The sequence below is a fragment of the Carcharhinus amblyrhynchos genome, chromosome 1 (assembly GCF_965287045.1).
Source record: "Carcharhinus amblyrhynchos chromosome 1, sCarAmb.v2.hapA, whole genome shotgun sequence".
Taxonomy (NCBI): Eukaryota; Metazoa; Chordata; class Chondrichthyes; order Carcharhiniformes; family Carcharhinidae; genus Carcharhinus; species Carcharhinus amblyrhynchos.
Window position 1 is genome coordinate 96,076,069 of NC_137324.1, and position 19,544 is coordinate 96,095,612.

Genomic DNA, 19,544 nt, shown 5'->3' on the forward strand with positions numbered 1-19,544 from the left:
TGAGTTGTTTAAAAGCCACGACTTGGTGCTGTGGGACTTTGGCTCAGTTAAAAATAACAGAAAGGCCCTCCTACCCTCACCTGCAACACAATCCCCTTGCTCTACTCGTGCCAATTCATGCCTGTCCATCAACCTTCTTAGTCACTCATGCCCTCTAAGCCAAGGTATGCCTTCCACAACTCCCCCCAAGGTCCTTCATGCCCTCATGCCAAGTTGAGGCACTTCCATTGGTTTTATAATAGTGGGTCAATTAGCCTTATGGCAATTATAGGATGTGTGAAAACAAATCTTCTTAAAAAGTAATTCACTTATAACATTCCATATTAAAAATTTGTTTTACCACTAGAAGTGTCAATCATCCAGACACTTCAATAGTTTCAATAGTTAAAACTACAAGCACTTAAAATCAGTTAGTCTTGTGTAAATATGCATTGTGCAATTAAGAGCAGAGATCAGAGAATCAGAGTGATCAATAAAGCTATGTTTTCTTTGGGGCTCAGGCGTTTCAACAGACTAATGGATTTGTCTCTCTTCATTTAGGCCTCATATGCATTCTTGGCTTAGAGCCTAGACATCTATTCGAGTACTAAAACACCTTAGGCCCAGGGAAATAAAGGAGTGCTTGCCAATAGCAGCACTGGCAAGCCTAAAAAAATGGTGTCAACCTGGTGAAGCCATAACACAGGACTACTTGCACACTGAACAGCATAAACAGCAAGTAATAGACAGAGCTAAACAATTCCACAACCAATAGATCAGATTCAAGCTCTGCAGTACTGCCACATTCAGTCGTGAATGATGTTGGACAATCAAACAACTCTCTGGAGAAGGTGTCACAAATATACCAATCCTGAATGATGGGAGAACCTGGCACATCAATGCTAAAGACAAGACTGAAGCATTTACAACAATTTTCAGCCTGAAGTGGAGTAGATGATCCATCTCAGCCTCCTCTGGAGATCCCCAGCATCACAGATGTCAGTTTCCAGACAATTCGATTCACTCCACTTGATATCAAGAAATGGCTGGAGACACTGAATACTGCAAAGGTTATGGGCCCTTACAATATTCCGGTAACAGTAATGAAGACTTGTGCTTCAGAACCTCCCGTGTTCCAGACAAAGCTGTTCAGTATAGCTATAACACTGACATCTACCCAGCAACATGCAAGATAACCCAGTCATGTCCTATACATGAAAAGCAGGAAAAATCCAAGCCCACCAAACTGCCACCCCATCAGTCTAATCGTGATCATCAATAAAATGATGGGAAGGGGATCATCAACAGTGCTATTAAAGGTCATTTCCTTAGCAATAACCTGCTCAGTGACATTCAGATTGGGTTCTTCCAAGGTCATTCAGATCCTCCTTACAGTCTTGGTTCAAGTGTGGATAAAAGAGCTGAATTCCAGAGGTAAGGAAAGAGTGACTAATTTTGACATCATGGCAGTCTTTGAGTGAATGTGGTATAAAGGATCCCGAGCAAAACTGAAGTCAATAGGAATCGGGGGGAAAACAGCTGGTTGGAGTTACACCTTGCACAAAAGAAGATCGTTGGAGTGATTAGAAGTCAATCATCTCAGTTCCAGAATATCATTGTAGGACTTCCTCAAGTTTGTGTCTGAGACCCAACCACCTTTAGCTACTTCGTTGATGACCATCCCTCCATCATAAGGTCAGAAGTGGGGATGTTCAATGATTGCATAACATTCAGCACCATTTGAGAATTCTCAAATACTGAGCAGTGTATGTCCAACTGCAGCAAGACCTTGAAAATATTCAGGCTTGGGCTGACAAGTAAGATTCATGTCACACAAGTGCCAGGCTATGACCATCTCCAACAAGGTGAATCACGGAATTCCGCACTGTCAAACTGATTTTGACTAGTGATATAAATACTGTGGCTAGATCAGAGGTTAGGAATTTTGTAGTGAGTGATTTATCTCCTGATTCCCCAAACCCTGTTCACCACCTACAAAGCACAAGTCAGAAGTATAACGACATACTGTTCACTTGCATGGATGAATGCAGCTCCAACAACACGCAACAACATCGTATAGGACAAACCTGATTGGCACCCTTTTCACTAACATTCACTCCTACTACCACTGACAAACAGTGGCAACAGTGTATACGATCTGGAAGATGCACTGCAGTGATTCACCTGAGGAGACACCTTCCAAACTTATGACCGCTACCATCTAGAAAGATGAGAGCAGCTGATTAATGGGAATCACCACCTGGAGGTTCCCCTCCAAGTCATTCACCATCCTAACTTGGAAATATATCGTCACTCCTTCACTGTTCCTGGATTAAAATCCTAGAACTCTCTTCCTAACAGCACCGTGGCTACATCAGAGGTTAGAAATTTTGTAATGAGTGACTTACTCACCCACAGGGGTTCCACAGCAGACCATCTCTTCAGGGATAATTAGGGATGGGCAATGAATGCTGGCCTAGCCAGTAATGCCCACATCAATAAATGAAATTTTAAAAACTGCATGAAAATTGCGTAAGACTAAGACATGCCTATTCCTGCAACTGGAGCCAGCCAAATCTGAAGTGGCCGCGCTGGCTATTTACCCAAATCAGCCCAAAGGCACTCCCAAAAACAGGATACCCCAGGAATGGAATTGGGATTCCCTGAATCAGGTCCTAGCTGCCATTTTAAAGGACACTTGAGTGATCCTGAGTCAGTAAAAATCCAGCCCATCTATTCAGTTTTTTTTCTGCACAGCTGTTGCTTAACTTGCAAAGTGTTTCCAGCATTTTCTATTTTTATCAAATTAATTCTTATTCTTTTTACAAATATTGATTGGCTTGAAAATGCTAATTTATGATCAACTAACAATTACAATAGTATTTTAGAAAATATGCACTCTTTGCACAGATTACCACAAATAATTTCTGTATTTACTTTCTTAATTTGTAAACATTCTTCAGTATGAGAAATTAAATGAACAAAGATCATTAAGTAAAATTATTTCAGATTTAATTTAGTCTTGTTCCTGAATATTTAATACAATTAAAAATCATGGCATTTGATGCTTAGATCATTTTATTTCTGTATTTGTAATTAGAGTCAGATTGCCTGAAAACCCAACGAAAGATTAAAGCTACAATTAAGTCATTTAAAGATGTGCAATTTTTTATCAACAATCTTTAAATGCAAACAAAAAAAAAGCATTAATGTAACCTTGAATTTGTTTAAATTTTTTTTATGTTTTCCAACATTAAGTCAAACATTTATTTTTCAGGAGATCAAAATGCAGGCAGGTGGATATGGGAATAGGACCAGATGGGTTATACTTCTTGATGATAACAGAGTCACCTCTTACAGGTTTTGCATTTAATGATGAACAAAACAGGCCTTTATATACCTACTGTGAGACTTTTATGTGTTTCTGCACCAGAACACGTGGTGATTAGAAATCTATTTGGTGCAGCCCCTTCTTCAGAGGACCTGCCGACCCAGGACCTCTGTGAACACAGCCAGCAACTGCCTATTTCCTTAGTTAATCACACTGAAGAATTTTTACTGAGCCACATAAACTATGGCCCATGAAGTGCAAGTTAGAATAGTTAGTTCAATGCCAAATTATGCACAGAAAGTGAAATAAGTGGAGGGAAGAAAGGATATGATTAAAAAACACAGAAATAATTTTAAATGTTTTTTTAAATACCCAACAATAATTAAAATCTAAAGGAATGAATCACCACACACGTAACAATTAATTTTCAGTGTCAGATAGGCAATAATTAAGACTTATGTTGCCATTCAAAATTTACTTGAACTGAAATGAATAAGGCCTAACTTTTTCTGGCAAGTTCTGTCACTGCCTACCACAAAGGTAGCACATTTTCGTACTTGAATTCCATGTGTTTCAATGCAGTCTCTCGGCAAGATAAGATTACAGCAAAACTTTTTGGAACAGCCAACAATACAAGACAGCAACTACCTGATATCTGTCTTTAACTGCACTTGCGTGGTTGATAGAAGTTGCTGTCCAATTTGCTCTTTAATAATTGTGAGTACTGACGGACAGAAGAGTCCAAAGTTAAGATCCTACTTCCTTCCAAGACTCAATCAATTCTGAGGCAGGGAAGCTATCGAGTGGTCTTCCCACAAAGAGGAAAATTCAAACACTTTTGGTCACTTAAAGGTGTCATCCCACTACTGCTGGTATTTAACTCGTGGTGGGCAAGGCAGTTGCCATCCTGTGTGGCCTCCCAGCCAACCTTCCATCAATGGACTTTTGAACAGCACACCACATTTTCTCTCCCAAATCCCCTTCACCAGTGCTCACAAATCTCTGGGTAGTACTTTAAGTACACCCTGATCCCAGAACCAACACAAATTGCCCATGTACTTCAAACACCGTTCTAAATCCTGCCTTTAATCTTCTTAGATCTTGCCATTGATCCTAAATCCCAAGCCTGTGCTTTTGTCCATTAATTTTCTTGTCACTGTTCCTAGGATCTTGGGACTTTTTTTTAATCTTTCAACTCTCTCAACTCTCTTGGCTTTTTTAAAATTTTTCAAGGAATATAGGCATCACTGACTTGGTCAGGGTTTGTTGCCCATCCCTAATTGTTCTTGAACCAACTGGTTTACTTGGCCTTTCAGACAGCAGTTAAGAATCAACCTGGTTGTTGTGGGTCCAGTGAACTGGATGGGTTTTTACAACAATCGTTAGTTGTCACAGTCACCATTACTATTGCATTGTGAAAGGAAGTGCCATCTTAAATGTCCTTATTTGAAATAGGGTCCTTAAAACATGTTGAAACAGGGTCCAAAAATTATTTTAAAAGGAAATTAGTTGCTTGAAAAAGAGCAACATGAAAAAGTCACATGAATGACTAAGAAAGTGCATTTAGAGTAAATGGATTACTTAGTGCAAAACATCAGTGTAGGCTTTATGGGATGATGAAGAGTTTCTTTCTATGTTGTAACAATTTGAATTTTATAAAATATCAATAAAACTGCAAAATTCCCAGTGCATGAAAGTGGAATGGCCTGATTTTAAGATGTAATGGCATCAAATAATGCCATGCATATACCAAAATAATGCTCAAACAAAAATTTGCAGTATTAACAACATGGATTCACAAAAGTAAGCATAATCAGTAGTTCATTACCTCCAGTTGATTGTCAATGTTCAGAATGAGAGCCCACATATCTGCACGCAGCCCTGTGGGACAACCCTGTCGAATGTACTGCTGAGCTGCAGCACTATCTTGTTCAGACAAAACTATAAGCAAACAAAAGATAAGTTTTGCATGACAAGTTGAACTAACATCAAAAGCCATGTATAGGCTGTTAGAATACTCTCTAATGAAGGGAGATGCAAAGGAAATACAAAATAAGGAACTGGAACAAGGCTGGTTGTGACCACATTTGCTTGAAATACAATTTCTATACTTTCAGCATAGTTAGAGTAAAATATATGCTGATTGTTCTATGTGCATTATCCTTCAAATAACATCTATAAACATTCATATTGTATATTTTTATTAGTTTAGTCAACCATGTTCACCTTTTTACAGCTCTTCAAGGTCATATATACAAGTTTTCTGTAATAATTGGCCTAGAGACAAAGCAAGCAATTCTTAAAAACTGTTACACTTTTTCTTAAAAAACGTCAGAAACTTTGATGTTCCCTAAAGTAAGATCTATTTTAAGCGCACCACTTTACTATTTTCTCTTCATTAATCCTCTTTACACCACACATAATTAATGAAATAAAATGAGTGGACAAAGTATCTTCTCCCAGACGCTTGTCTATGATCCTGTAATCAGCTCGAGTATGAGCATGAATAACCAAAAGCAACTTGTCACTCTTTTTCTAGGCAATCACTCAAGCTTTCACATCTCTTGTAGACTAGATGAGATTGAGATTTAGGTACATAAGGAGGAGGTGTTGGCAATTCTTGAGAGTGTGAAAATAGGTAAGTCCCCTGGGCCAGATGGGATTTACCCTAGGATTCTCTGGGAGGCTAGGGAGGAGATTGCAGAGCCTTTGGCTTTGATCTTCATGTTGTCATTGGCTTCAGGTAAAGTGCCGGAAGACTGGAGGATAGCAAATGTTGTCCCCTTGTTCAAGAAGGGGAGTAGAGACCATCCTGGGAATTATAGACCAGTGAGCCTTACTTCTGCTGTGGGCAAAGTTTTGGAAAGAATTATAAGGGATAGGATTTATAATCATCTAGAGGGAAATAAATTGATTAGAGATAGTCAACACGGTTTTGTGAAGGGTACGTCGTGCCTCACAAACCTTATCAAGTTTTTTGAAAAGGTGACCAAAGAGGTGGATAAGGGCAAGGCAGCTGACGTGGTGTTTATGGATTTTAGCAAAGTGTTTGATAAGGTTCCCCATGGTAGGCTATTGCAGAAAATGCAGATGCATGGGATTGAGGGTGATTTAGCAGTTTGGATCAGGAATTGGCTAGCTGATAGAAGACAGAGGGTGGTAGTTGATGGGAAATATTCAACCTGGAGTGCAGTTACAAGTAGTGTACCTCAATGATCTGTTTTGGGGCCACTGCTGTTTGTCATTTTTATAAATGACCTAGATGTGGGTGTAGAAGGGTGGATTAGTAAATTTGCTGATGACACCAAAGTCGGAGGAGTTGTAGACAGTGAGGATGGATGTTACAGTTTGCAGAGGGACATAGAGAGGCTGCAGAGCTGGGCCAAGAGGTGGCAGATGGAGTTTAATACGGAAAAGTGTGAGGTGATTCACTTTGGTAAGAATAACAGGAGTGCAGAATATAGGGCTAATGGAAGGACTCTTAGTAGTGTGGACGAGCAGAGGGACCTCGGGGTACATGTGCATAGCTCCCTGAAAGTTGGCACCCAGGTTGATAAGGTTGTTAAGAAGGCGTACGGTGTGTTGGCTTTTATTGGTAGAGGGATTGAATTTCGGAGCTGTGAGGTTATGTTACAACTGTACAAAACTCTGGTGCGGCCGCTCTTGGAGTATTGTGTACAGTTCTGGTCGCCGCATTATAAGAAAGATGTGGAAGCATTGGAAAGGGTGCAGAGGAGGTTTACCAGGATGTTGCCTGGTATGGTGGGAAGGTCTTATGAGGAAAGGCTGAGGGACTTGAGGTTATTCTCATTGGAGAGAAGGTTACGAGGTGACCTGATTGAGGCATACAAGATGATCAATGGATTGGATAGGGTGGACAGTGAGAGCCTTTTACCTCGGATGGAGATGGCTAACACAAGGGGACATAGCTTTAAATTAAGGGGTGGTAATTATAGGGTGGATGTCAGAGGTAGGTTCTTTACTCAGAGGGTAGTAAGGTCGTGGAATGCCCTGCCTGCAGCAGTTGTGAACTCACCAACTTTAAGGGCGTTCAAATGGTCTGTAGATAGGCATATGGATAGCATTGGAATAGTTTAGGTTAGGGGGTCATTAGATTGGTTCCACTGGTTGGCGCAACATCGAGGGCTGAAGGGCCTGTACTGAGCTGTAATGTTCTATGTTCTTGCAATTCCTTTTAGCACATGGGACTTGACATGCAAAAAAGATCAGGTTATCTGTGCATTTCTAATTAGTTTCCAATGGGTTCTTTCTTACCTCTTTGTCCAAGACGTATGTACTCACTTTCAAACAGTTCTGTAAGCAACAATTTAAATATTGTAATAATCAGAAACAGAAAGTAATTCCACATTTTCCTTAAAGTCTTCAGGTCATTTAACAAAACTTTGCAAATCCAGGAAAATAAAAATAAAATACTGTGGATGCTGCAAATCTGAAGTTAAAAGCTCTGAAGGAGTCATATGAATGCTGCCAGCACTGCTGAGTTTTTCCAGCATTTTGTTTTTGTTTACAAATCTGGAGTTATTCTGACATAAATTACTGCATTTAGAACCACAGAAGTTTACAGCACATGAGGACATTCAGTCCATCATGTCTTGCTTGTGCAATCCAATATTCACTCCACTGCTCTTCTCGCTAAAGCATGCCATGCCCCAAACGCCTCTACAAAATAAATTTCTCCTACTGTCCTTCCTTATGTTAATTTTAAATTGACGGCCCCTCAATACTGAGTCCTCTAATGTTGAAATTTTTTTTTGCCTACTCATCCTTCATTTGAAAAAAAAACCGCAATTAAGTGTACATTTTCCAATGAAAAAGGTGCCAGTATCTCATAACCACCCAAGTCGCTGGGGGGATTTCCCACCTCAGTTTACAGCAAGTGAGAAAGTCGGAGGCGGCAGAGAGCCCAATTAATGTCAGCAAAATTTCCAGTTGAGAGTCCCTGCCTCTCACCAATGATGTAATGGGATTCCTGCCATAAAAAGTCAGGAAACCTATTATCATACAATTATATGTCATTAGCAAGTCTGCCCACTGTATCATTCCCCCATGTAAGGAACTCCACCACTGGCATTTACAACAGGTCTGATCAAATGGGGAGCTGGCAAAGAAGACCTGCCAAGACCATACAGGAAAGAACAGCCCCCAGGAGAAAGAGGGTCTTTCCTGAGTGATAACCAGGCAATTGCCAGGGGAACTGCCAAGGGACTTCTACTGGGAAGGTTCCATGCCGTTGCGGATAGGGGAACGGAGTGTGGAACAAGGTTCCGTGTCCACGGAGGTGAGTGGGGAGTGGTCACCAGTCTGTGCGCCGAGTTGGTCCCTTTTCTATCAGGTGGGGATGAGAGGGTGCCCCAAAAACTGCACACAATACTCAACTATATCCTAACCAATGTTTTATACAAATTTATTATTTACTCCATACCTCTATTTCTAAAACCATCATACTGCAAGAAACAAATAGCAGTTCCATATTTGAAGTAAAATAAACTTTTTTAAAGTTTATGATAGACCTGATTGCATTTAACTTAAAAAATATTCTACTGCAACAAACATTACATTAGACAATTCCAGCAGATGTATATCCCTAAGGTGACAATACTACAAGAAACACTAAAAAATTGTAGCACTTAACTTTATTTTTACTTATTCATTCACAGTATGCTGGTTAGGCCCATCCCTAATTGTCCTGGTCAGCCACCTTCTTGAACCATTACAGTACCTATGGTTTAGGAACACCCACAGTGCTGTTAGGGAGGGAGTTCCAGGATTTTGACCCAGCAACAGTAAAGGACCAGCAATATAGTTCCAAGTTAGAATGTTGTGCGGTTTGTCGGGGAACTTGCAGGTGCTGGTGATGATAAAGTAAATAAGAAAATGGGTGTGAATTTTGCACAAAGCAACAAGTGCCAATCATATAATTAGGGTTACAATCAGTAGCATAGCCAGGTTTGAAGGTTAGGGGGACCGAGCACATAAAAACTGTGTCACAAAATAAAAATGACCGCCCTCTCATTACTATTTCGCCAATCCCCGCCCACCCTGTCCAGGCCCTGCCCCGTGCTGGCGTCATCACGTCACACACAAAACAACCGTTCTTTTCTCAGTGATTTATTTTCTTTCCTTTATAAAAACATTTATTTTTGAAAAAGCACCCCTTCTGAAAAATGATGACTGCTGATTCCCAATGTTCATCTGTAGACCAGGCCATCCCACTGAAGGAGCGGGTTTGAGGAGGTGTGTCCAGATTGGCGGAGCTTGTGGACGTGCCATGCAGTGATTGGTGAACTCAGCTGTCAGTCAGCACTAAGTGAGGTCCTGTGTACCGGATTGACGGAGCAGGGGGGAGGGGGGGTGACGTATCATCCTAGGATTGGCTTGTCGAGCTGTCAGTCAGGTTTGGTATGGTCAGGAGTTATTGAGTAAGGAGCCATGCTCCGGATTGGTTTATCAACCTATCAGTCGGGGGTTGGTTGTGGGTCCTCTGCATCAACCACAATATACAACCACAAAATATACATTTTTTCAAAAAATTAATAATCACAGGTAGGTTGTAATTAATGAATTCCGTGCACGAAGTTCGGAAGGCATTCAAAATCCCCTCATATGGACACTTGCAGACAGTAGGAAGGACAATTAATATTTTTCTCTGACACTATAATCTCAGAACTGCTACGAGATAGTTAATTTCAACACAGAAATGGGATATTTCAACTTCATAACTTCTGGCTCAACTTTGTGACAGAATTAAAAGATACAGTGTAATTAACAAACAAGTACTGGTGTGTTTATCCGTTCACCTCACTGCACTTTACATGAGTGTTTCTGCCATTCATTTCCTAGGTTATGTATATTCCTAATACAGGTTCCAGCCTCTCCATAAACTTGTCAGTTCGTAGGTGAGGAGTCATGCTCCCGATTGGTTTATCAAGCTGTCAGTCAGGGGGTTGTGTGTGGGTGAGAGTTAGTGAATATAAAAGGCACCACTTCTGAAAAATGTGCTCGGGGGCAGCGGTCACTCTCCCTGCATGCTCACACACCGCCCCCCCCACCCTCCAACTAGGCCACTGGTTACAATGCTGCAGCACTCTCACATGAAACCTTACACTGTCAACCTCACTCTGCAAAATTACTCCCAAAATCTGGAATGGAAGGATGTAGAAATCAGTTGGTAGCAGAAATGTAAACTTTGATGTAAAATATTATACCACTTAAAATAAATTATTTGGTTTACGCAATAGAGCCATATGTTGGTGCCAAACAACGCCATTTCACAAACCTATTACAGCACAGCTTTGTGTCTAGGATTCCCTACAAAATTAGCTCCTAATCTTGACAATGCAAATAAAACTAAACAATGATTGTATCCATAGAATATGTGTTACTGTTCAGGATAAAATAAGGCTGGTTTGAATGATCAGTTATCCAATCTATTATTTATTTTGAGAAAAAAAAGCCACAAATATGAAGAACTCCTGAAATACTCAAAAAAATTAAACAATTAAAAGTACTTACCATTCGGGATCTGCATCGAATCATCAACACCAAGTTGTTCATAGTTTAAACCTAGTTCAGTAAATAGATCCCTCTTCATATAATAAATAAGAAAAATTTAATCAAATGGTTTGTATGCATTGAATAAGACTTTGATATATAAAACATTTTTCAGAACACAATAGTCTCAAGAAGCAGATTTAAGGCACCAGGGCATTTTTGTGCTCCGACATACTGCATCATGGAATGATTGGACACAGTTCTGTTTCAGAACTGAACAGCAAGTTCCTGACCTCAAACATGCCAAAAGAAGATCCAAGTGAAAGCCAGTTAACAGAGGAATGGGTGGACAAATAAGATTCTAAGTTAGCTCACACAAATCTTACCGATAAAAACATCTAGAGCATTCCCTACATCAATATACTGTTACTTCCTCAAGGAACTCCATTTGTTAGACAGAGCTGGTCTTTTATGGTTCCAGGCTAGGTCCTTCTGGTTGGCTGACTTATCCCTTCTTGAACAGACTGCTGACATTGGGAACTGCTAGTCCTCACACAGAAATTTTATATTCAATGATATTCAAAAGATTGCATCAAAGCATCAATAATTTCCTATCTGACTACCTACAACATTCTCTGATGTGTGACATTCGGGTCTAGTGTCTTTCCATCACACTTTTTAAATGCACAGGCAACATAACATCAGAATTTTACTACTGGAAGAGGGTAAAGTGAACTGAAGAAATAATCCTCACAAATACTGCAAATATGCGGCTGGGGTAAGGAGTAGGAAAGCGTGGGAAGGATCTTGACATCTTGCAAGATTTCTTGGCCTTAAGGTATTTTCCATATCCAACTTCTTGAACCTTGGTCTATTCACTGACGGACCAAAATTGGCAGAACAATATTTTCCAACTAGAATTTCCTAATAAATTCACCAAATAGTTTTTCCAGATAGAATTCCACTTACCAACTCAGAAAGGTCTTTTACTGGCAAAGGAATGCTGATTAAACCCCAGCTGCCACGCAAACCAGTTGGGTCACCAGCATCATAATTTGGATTGCGAAGATTAACTAGTACCTGAAAGAACAATGAAGACACAGGGATAAAAAAATCATATATAGTCTATCCTTGCATTTATTTTCTTCCAAAAACTGCTTCTTGCTGCACAGAAATGCAATTAACATGCACCCTGCATGCCAGCAATAATTCAAGTTCAGAGGGAGCTCCTGAATAGAAATCTTCAAATAAAAATGGTTTACTGAAAGATTAGCTAAATACATTGAGGAGAAATTTAGACGTTCCTTTCTTTATCAATTAAAACGAAGTGTAAAATAATGTTTTCCATACTTCTTGGTCTTTCCTATAAATAGCCATGAGCTAAATAAGTTGGTAAAAATGGAAAAGTTAATTCTCATTATTAAAGGCAGAAATTTATTTGCTTATTCAAAAGTAACACATTTATCCATCTAGATGATAAGAAAAATGTTTTTTCCAGAAAGTAATCAAAAAACACTTTACTATCTTTTTGGGAGATGGTGTATAAACTACTTTCAGAATTATTTCATTGTAAATACTCACTGTTCTTTTAACTCTAAGCCCTGAAGCACCCCCTCTTTGGGCAGCTTGACTGCAGATTCACTGAGTAATGCCATGGCGATTTAATGGTGTATTTGAATGAAACAAAGTCACATAGAATTTCTAAATAATTCTAATGGAACAGTTTGCAAACATAGAAGAGGCACAAATATGTAGAGCTGACACATGGCAACTGCCAGACATCAAAGCTCATTAGGCAAGATTTTTTGGGATGATCAGGTTTCCCGCTCGAAATAGTCGATGGGGAACACTTCCCTACCAGGACTGGCTACCCCATTTAATGCTCAGTTGGGTGCTACTTGGCCAAGGGCAAGATATCTGCCCCATCTGGGGAGGTAGTCCATCTCAGAGAGCTGATGACCAGAGTAGTCAGCAGTGTCTAGTCACAACAGCTCCAGGTTTGAATGGTAGCCAATGCTGAGACTGTAGGCAGTTACTGAAGAAGAGGAACTAATAAAGCCCACACTTTAGGTAAGATGAGGGCATTGGCAGGGCTTGCTTGCAGGCTGCAGTGAGCAGATCTGAGGGGGCCAAGTTTCTGAGGCTTGGAGAGAGGAGGGTTAAAGGTGGGCCATGACCTTGTGGGGAGGATGCCTGCAATGAACACATGAGGTCTTCCACCCCCTGCCAGACACAAGTTCGACAGTAAAACTGCCAGGCTACCCACCTGCTGTGGGCCTTCCCCTTTCACATATAAAATGCAGCAGGGGTGGGATGAAGCAACTAAGTGGTCTTTAATTAGCCATTATTAGGGCCTCAAAAGGTGGGTGGACTCCCAAATGCCTTCGCTGTCCCCTTAAAATGGAAGACGGATAACGGTGGACAGGTATGCAGTAGCGAAATCTCGCTATGTTTTTATGAGTCGTCTTGCCTTCAAACCTGCTGGCAGGGACCGTACAATTCAACCCATGGTTCTGTTGGCATTAGGAAGTGGTCAACTCCTTTAAGAGTGTCAACACTGTCACTTCTGGGCGAGGGAGGAGTTGAAATGCTAGGAGTTCAAGAGAAACATTCCACATTTGGCCAAATATAATGGCACAGATTTTGCAGCAGTAATGGCGGTGAAACTGTCAGCATTCATCATTATTGATCCTCTGAAACTAACAGCAACTTCTGGAGCTCACAAAGGCACAGTTCATTGTGGAAATCCAGGAATTGCAATCAGTGAATCGACATTTCTCCAATCGAAATCTGGAAACCTCTTTGACTTAGCACCAGATTCAAGCTGGTGACAAGTAGAAATCCAAATTACATGGATTGCTAGATTTTTGTAAGCAACATTCTTTATGTGGTGAGCAACTCAAAATTCAGGCCAATGTTGGATAAAAATTTTGATCAGCATCCAGGCTTCAAGTCTAACCCTGATCATGGTAGGGTGGAAGAAGGCACTTGCATCTCTACAGCAGCCAGAAGGCCTGCTCTCACAAAGTGATACCTGTTGCGGCTGCCCAGCTAGAAGGAGGACATGAAAACTTCCATACTGGGAGTGCCCTCCTCACAGCTATATTCTGAAGGGAAACACATTTCGATCACTGTATCTCCAGCGACTGAATAGGAACTGGGCTTTCACTCCATCCTCTGGCACATGCACAATTTCCCACCACTGATGTTACTATTGTGCATCTGCCACCCAGTATCCATTTCCAGAAACCTCCCGATGCTGAACAGCATTAGAAGTGTTTACAGGCCATCAGTCGCAGAGTATCACATTTGAATGTTTGTTACTTTTTCACTACCATAGTTGGATAATAATTTGACAAAGATATATCAAAAAGCAAATAATTAAATTTCTTTCCAGATAACTAAATATGTTTACTCTCAGTTTTTCATACCAATATTATTTGCTAAAGTTTTAGATCAAACACTGAAAAAGTAATGATGCAGAAGTTAATGATATCACACTCAAAATAACAAATCAATCTAGAATTCTGATTTTTTGACTGCGGATAATTGTCAGATCAGGTAGGAAATCTTACCTCTAGAAAATCTTTAGGAGCATAGACAGGTCGGAAGTGACTCAAATCTAGGAAAAGAATATGTCCAAGAATTTTGTTCCAGTGGTTTCAAAAAGCAACAGATACTTATTTGGTAATAGAAAATCAATTAGCTGGGAGAGGCACAACATCAGAATACTCATAACGTGAAGTAACAACATTATGTGTGATTCCCTCAGACAGCAACATTTAAATTGTATTTCTAGTAATATAAGCAGAATAGCAGTATGGTGTGTTCACTAAGCAGCTTTGATTGACTGTTTTCACATTACACATGGCAAGTAAAGGAAATATATAATCTAACTTTGCACCAAATGCATAGGACTCAACATGGATTTGTGGCATCTTGAAATTTGATATGTTTTGCTGTAATTCCTTTCAATTAATCTTACATGATAATCTAAATTATTTAAAGGACAACTTCAGTTCATCAGTCTATGCAGTGCTCAACAATAAATTGTAACTACATAAAGAAACATTTGAATGTGCTTCACAGAGACATGATCAACTAAATGGGGACACCATGCTAAAAACATATCAGAAACAATTAAAAGAGGGTCTTAAATTGCTGTAAAAACTTACTGTAAAGAAATGTTAAAAGTTTATTAAATAAAAATGGTACATTATCTAGATCACTAATTACTGAGTAATAGCAATTCTGAAACACTTCTTTGCCCTTAGTTTTTACATCTGTTTTATGCACAAAAAATTTATTCGGTACTGGTGAATGGAGTATTTTACATTCTGGGAGCCCAATGTAAGCATCAAGCACACCCAGGACAGGTATACCATGGTTAGATTCTGAGTGAAAGCCCTAGCATCCTGCCAAAAACAATGTGCCTCAGACACAACTTTTGGAAAAAAGATTGCTATGAACCCACTTCCCCACTTTCCCATACCAGCCACTTGAACTACCGTTTTGTGCTGTTGTTCTTGTTAGACTGGTTCTGACTACATATCCAAAGATGAAAATGCATTTTGCCACCTTGTCCCCCAAAACATAATTAGTTTCAAATCTGAAGAAGTCACTCAAATGACAAAATCCAGATTAAATCATACAAAGTGAATCGACTAAACAGTCTCACTGCAACTGTACGAAACATCGGTGAGCACATTTTTCAAATCAGAATTTGGCAAAATATCAGATGCCCAAGTTCCAACGTCGCAGCAGTGACTATTTCACGTCACCCAAATATTTGTTACCATATACCTGGTTCATCAGTCCCCATCTCATTCCATTTGTTCAAAAGTTCTTTCTGCTCATCTGTTGATCTCTATAATGGAGAAAGAATATGATTTGAATTAACTATTATTCAATGGCTTTGATCTTTATGTTTCAGCGTTTCACTTAGCCATAAAAAGTTCATACTAAAGACTAAAGCAATTGATTTGTTCTATACCTTTTTTGCTAAAGGGATAGCCAGCTCTGTGCACATACTGTTTAAACTTTTCAGAACACGCTTTTCCCAGTTCACCTGCAAAAAAAAGGACATTATCAGAAGACATGTTCATGAACATTAGAGCTGCATATGCATACACTACATCCAGCTTTATGAACGCTGATATTTCCTTACTTAACATTTAAATCAGTACTGCATCAACATCACTATTATTGCACATTATTATAATTAGTTTTCTCTTAACTGGAAAAGATAATAAATAAATTAGCTATAATGGAATATGAACACAAAGACAAAACTACTGGAGTATTAGTTTATGTATCTTCAAGAAAAAAATTAAGCATTACATGTAACATGATGCTATAGTAACTGAATTGAACTGCCTCAAGGCTTTTATTTAGGCAGTGAGAAACTCTAGTTTCTGTGTGGTTATCTGGCATTGTACCAACCAGAATGTTCTATTAACCTGAATTTCTGACAGCTCATTTTTTTAAAAAGACAGTCTGAAAATTGGAAACTGAGGCTGGAATCTTCTACTTTGGGATAGAAGTTCAATGGTGACTGCAGAGGTGGAAGTAAATTTTCTCTGGGGTGGCCAGGACAGTTGACCATGTGCAATCCTGCACTGTTCATCTAACTAACTGTGTATCTAAAAGGAGCTTGCCCATTCTCACAGTTGGGACAAGCAGGAAGTTATTGTCCCCCTTGTTAACTCACAGGGTCAATGATCTCGGTGCCATATTTAAAGGGCATCTAGAAGTCTGCACTATCCTTTGCACCTTTGTCCAGACACTGCTCCAACCTGATTGGCTTACAGCTCCCTAAGACAGAACTTCCTTTCAAGTGCAAATGGAAGTCCAGCCTGCCACCAATCAACGCTCACAAGGGCACAAAATGGTAGTGGATGTGTCAGAGTCAGTGGGAATGTGCTCTGAATCGACTCTCCAGATGATGGATGCTGAGCACTTGCCACCTGAAAATCAGACCAAGGTGTCACTTGTGGCATTGGGGTTCAGTTGCAATTTTACTGTGATGTCCTGCTGCGCCTGGGCCCTTGACCACCCAGCTGCTCCCCCTCTTCTCTCATCCCCTCAAAGACAAACAACCTTCCTTTTTGTAGTCAGAATAACGTAACTCTCCATTAACTGGCACTTTTGATTAATTGGCACAATCTATTCCTGCAGTATACCAGCTAACAAAGATTTTACTACTATTAGATTGCATAGCTATTAAACTAGCTATGTTGGTAATCTTGAAAACCACGAAGTATCAGGATTACATTGGTAATTGTGAAAAAAAATTCTTCCTTTTTAAAGGCATAATTCATTGCTCATTAATCAAAAAATTCAGCAACCTTTTTTTCACCTTGTTTTGCTGCTAATGTACCTTCATTTCAGAGCTAACACATAAGAACATAAGAAATAGGAGCAGGAGTAGGCCATCTGGCCCTTCGAGCCTGCCCCGCCATTCAATAAGATCATGGCTGATCTGTTGTGGCTCAGTTCCACTTTCCGGCCCTCTCCCCATAACCCTTAATCCCCTCTCTTATCAAAAACCCATCAACCCGCTTCTTGAAAATATTTAGCGAGGCAGCCTCCACCACTTCAACGGGTAGAGAATTCCAGAGATTCACCACCCTTTGAGTGAAGAAGTTCCTCCTCAACTCCGTTCTAAACCGCCCCCCCTTTATCTTGAGGCTGTGCCCCCTAGTCCTACTGTCTTTTTTGAGCGGGAAGAGTCTCTCCACCTCTATCCTATCCATCCCATTCATCATCTTATACGTCTCAATGAGATCTCCCCTCATTCTTCTAAACTCCAACGAGTACAAGCCTAGTTTATTCAGCCTCTCCTCATAGCTCAACCCCCTCAACTCCGGTATCAGCCTAGTAAACCTCCTCTGCACTCCCTCCAAGGCCAAAATATCTTTGCGCAGGTGCGGCGCCCAAAACTGCACACAGTACTCCAGCTGCGGCCTCACCAATGCCCTATACAGCTGCAGCAAGACCTCCCCACTTTTATATTCAATCCCCTTCGCTATGAAGGCCAGCATCCCATTCGCCTTCCTGACCACCTGCTGCACCTGCAAGCTGGGTTTTTGCGACTCATGCACAAGGACCCCGAGGTCCCTCTGCACCGTCGCCTGCTGCAGTTTTTCGCCCCGTAAGTAATAGTCCTTCCTACCATTCTTCCTACCAAAGTGGACCACCTCGCACTTGCCAACATTAAATTCCATTTGCCATTTCCTGGCCCATTCGCCCAGCCTATCTAGATCCTTCTGCAGACTCTCCACACCCTCCGCACAATTTGCCGTTCCCCCAATCTTGGTGTCATCCGCAAATTTCGACACCCTGCACTCGGTTCCCTCCTCCAGATCATCTATATAAATGGTAAAAAGCTGAGGCCCCAGCACCGACCCCTGGGGCACTCCACTAGTCACCATCCGCCAATCCGAATAGCACCTGTTGACCCCCACTCTCTGCCTCCTATTTGACAACCAATCCTCTATCCACGCTAACACCCTACCCCCAACTCCAAGTCCCCTGACCTTCTGCAATAATAACACGTCAAGACATTTTTTTGCAACTGAGACTCTACATGATATATGTGTACAGAACTTTCTTCCAAATAGATCCCAAATAAAACTGTTAAGGAATTAAAAGTTTTCAAAGTTAAATCATCTCAAACTCTATGCATCATTAATTACTACCACCCTCCACGCTATCTTTGTCTGGATACACAGGAGAGAAACTGGTGTATCAAGAAGTGGAGCAATCTGCTTAGATTAAGTGAATAGGCAAGACTGTGACAAATGGATTTCTGACAAGTTTGGAGTAATCTACTTTGAATCTAAAATAAACAAAACAAAGTGCTTTTTAAAAGGTGAAAAGCTGGATTCACCGGAGGTCCAAAATGCCTTGGGGGTCTAGGTAAGTAGATTATTAAAATATCAAGAATTAGTATGGAAATAATCAAGAAAGCTACTGGATTGCTAGCCTTTATATCTAAATAATTAGAATACAACAGAGTAGAAGTGATGCTTCAGCTGGTTCAGCTCTGGTTAGACCATGTTTGAATGCATATGTTAGCACTGCAGGGAGCGCAGCATAAATTTAACAAAATGATTTCTGGACTCCAAGGGGTTATTTACAAGGCGAGACCTTGCAAGCTAGGATGGTATTCCCTTTGAATTCAGATTAAGGGAAACTTAATCCAAGTTTTCAAAATATGAATGAAAATAGGGTTAAAATTTGATTGGGAGTCAATGACAATGGAGCATAATCTAAAATTCAGAGGTAAGCTTTCAGGAGTGAAATTAGGAAACATTTCTACACACAAATGTGTAAATTTGGAATTTTCTTCTGCAAATGACAATTTATGCTAATCAATTGTCAATTTTACATCTGAGATTGATAGAATTTTTGGTAGTCAAAGATATTATGGGATATGCAGCGAAGGCAATAATAGGGAGTTAGACTGTAAATCAGCCATGATCACATTATATGGTGAAACAAGCTCAAAGGACTAAATGTCCCAGTCCAGTCACTATGTCACTTTATAAATGGCAGCACTGAATACAAAAACAAGAAAGTCATGCCAATTCACTAGATTTACCAGGATAAAATAGAGATGAGCAATTTCAGTTTAGTGGAGAAACTGGGATTGTTCTCCTTAGAGCAGAGAAGATAAAAGGGAGGCCCAATAGCAACATTCAAAACGAGCATGAGTTTT

At 40.2% G+C, this 19,544-nt stretch overlaps 1 protein-coding gene across 2 annotated transcripts in view; it reads right to left on the reverse strand.

Annotated features, from left to right (window-relative positions):
- tbc1d19 (TBC1 domain family, member 19) overlaps positions 1 to 19,544 on the reverse strand; it is an 87,559-nt gene that overhangs the window by 45,340 nt on the left and 22,675 nt on the right. For both annotated transcript variants that reach the window (XM_080189165.1, XM_080189156.1), the window contains exons 5-11: positions 15,816 to 15,890; positions 15,626 to 15,689; positions 14,398 to 14,444; positions 11,792 to 11,902; positions 10,844 to 10,916; positions 7,586 to 7,624; positions 5,139 to 5,251 (exon numbers count right to left, since the gene is read on the reverse strand). In XM_080189165.1, coding sequence (XP_080045291.1) covers positions 5,139 to 5,251; positions 7,586 to 7,624; positions 10,844 to 10,916; positions 11,792 to 11,902; positions 14,398 to 14,444; positions 15,626 to 15,689; positions 15,816 to 15,890 — 522 coding nt within the window. The remainder of the gene's footprint in view (positions 1 to 5,138; positions 5,252 to 7,585; positions 7,625 to 10,843; positions 10,917 to 11,791; positions 11,903 to 14,397; positions 14,445 to 15,625; positions 15,690 to 15,815; positions 15,891 to 19,544) is intronic.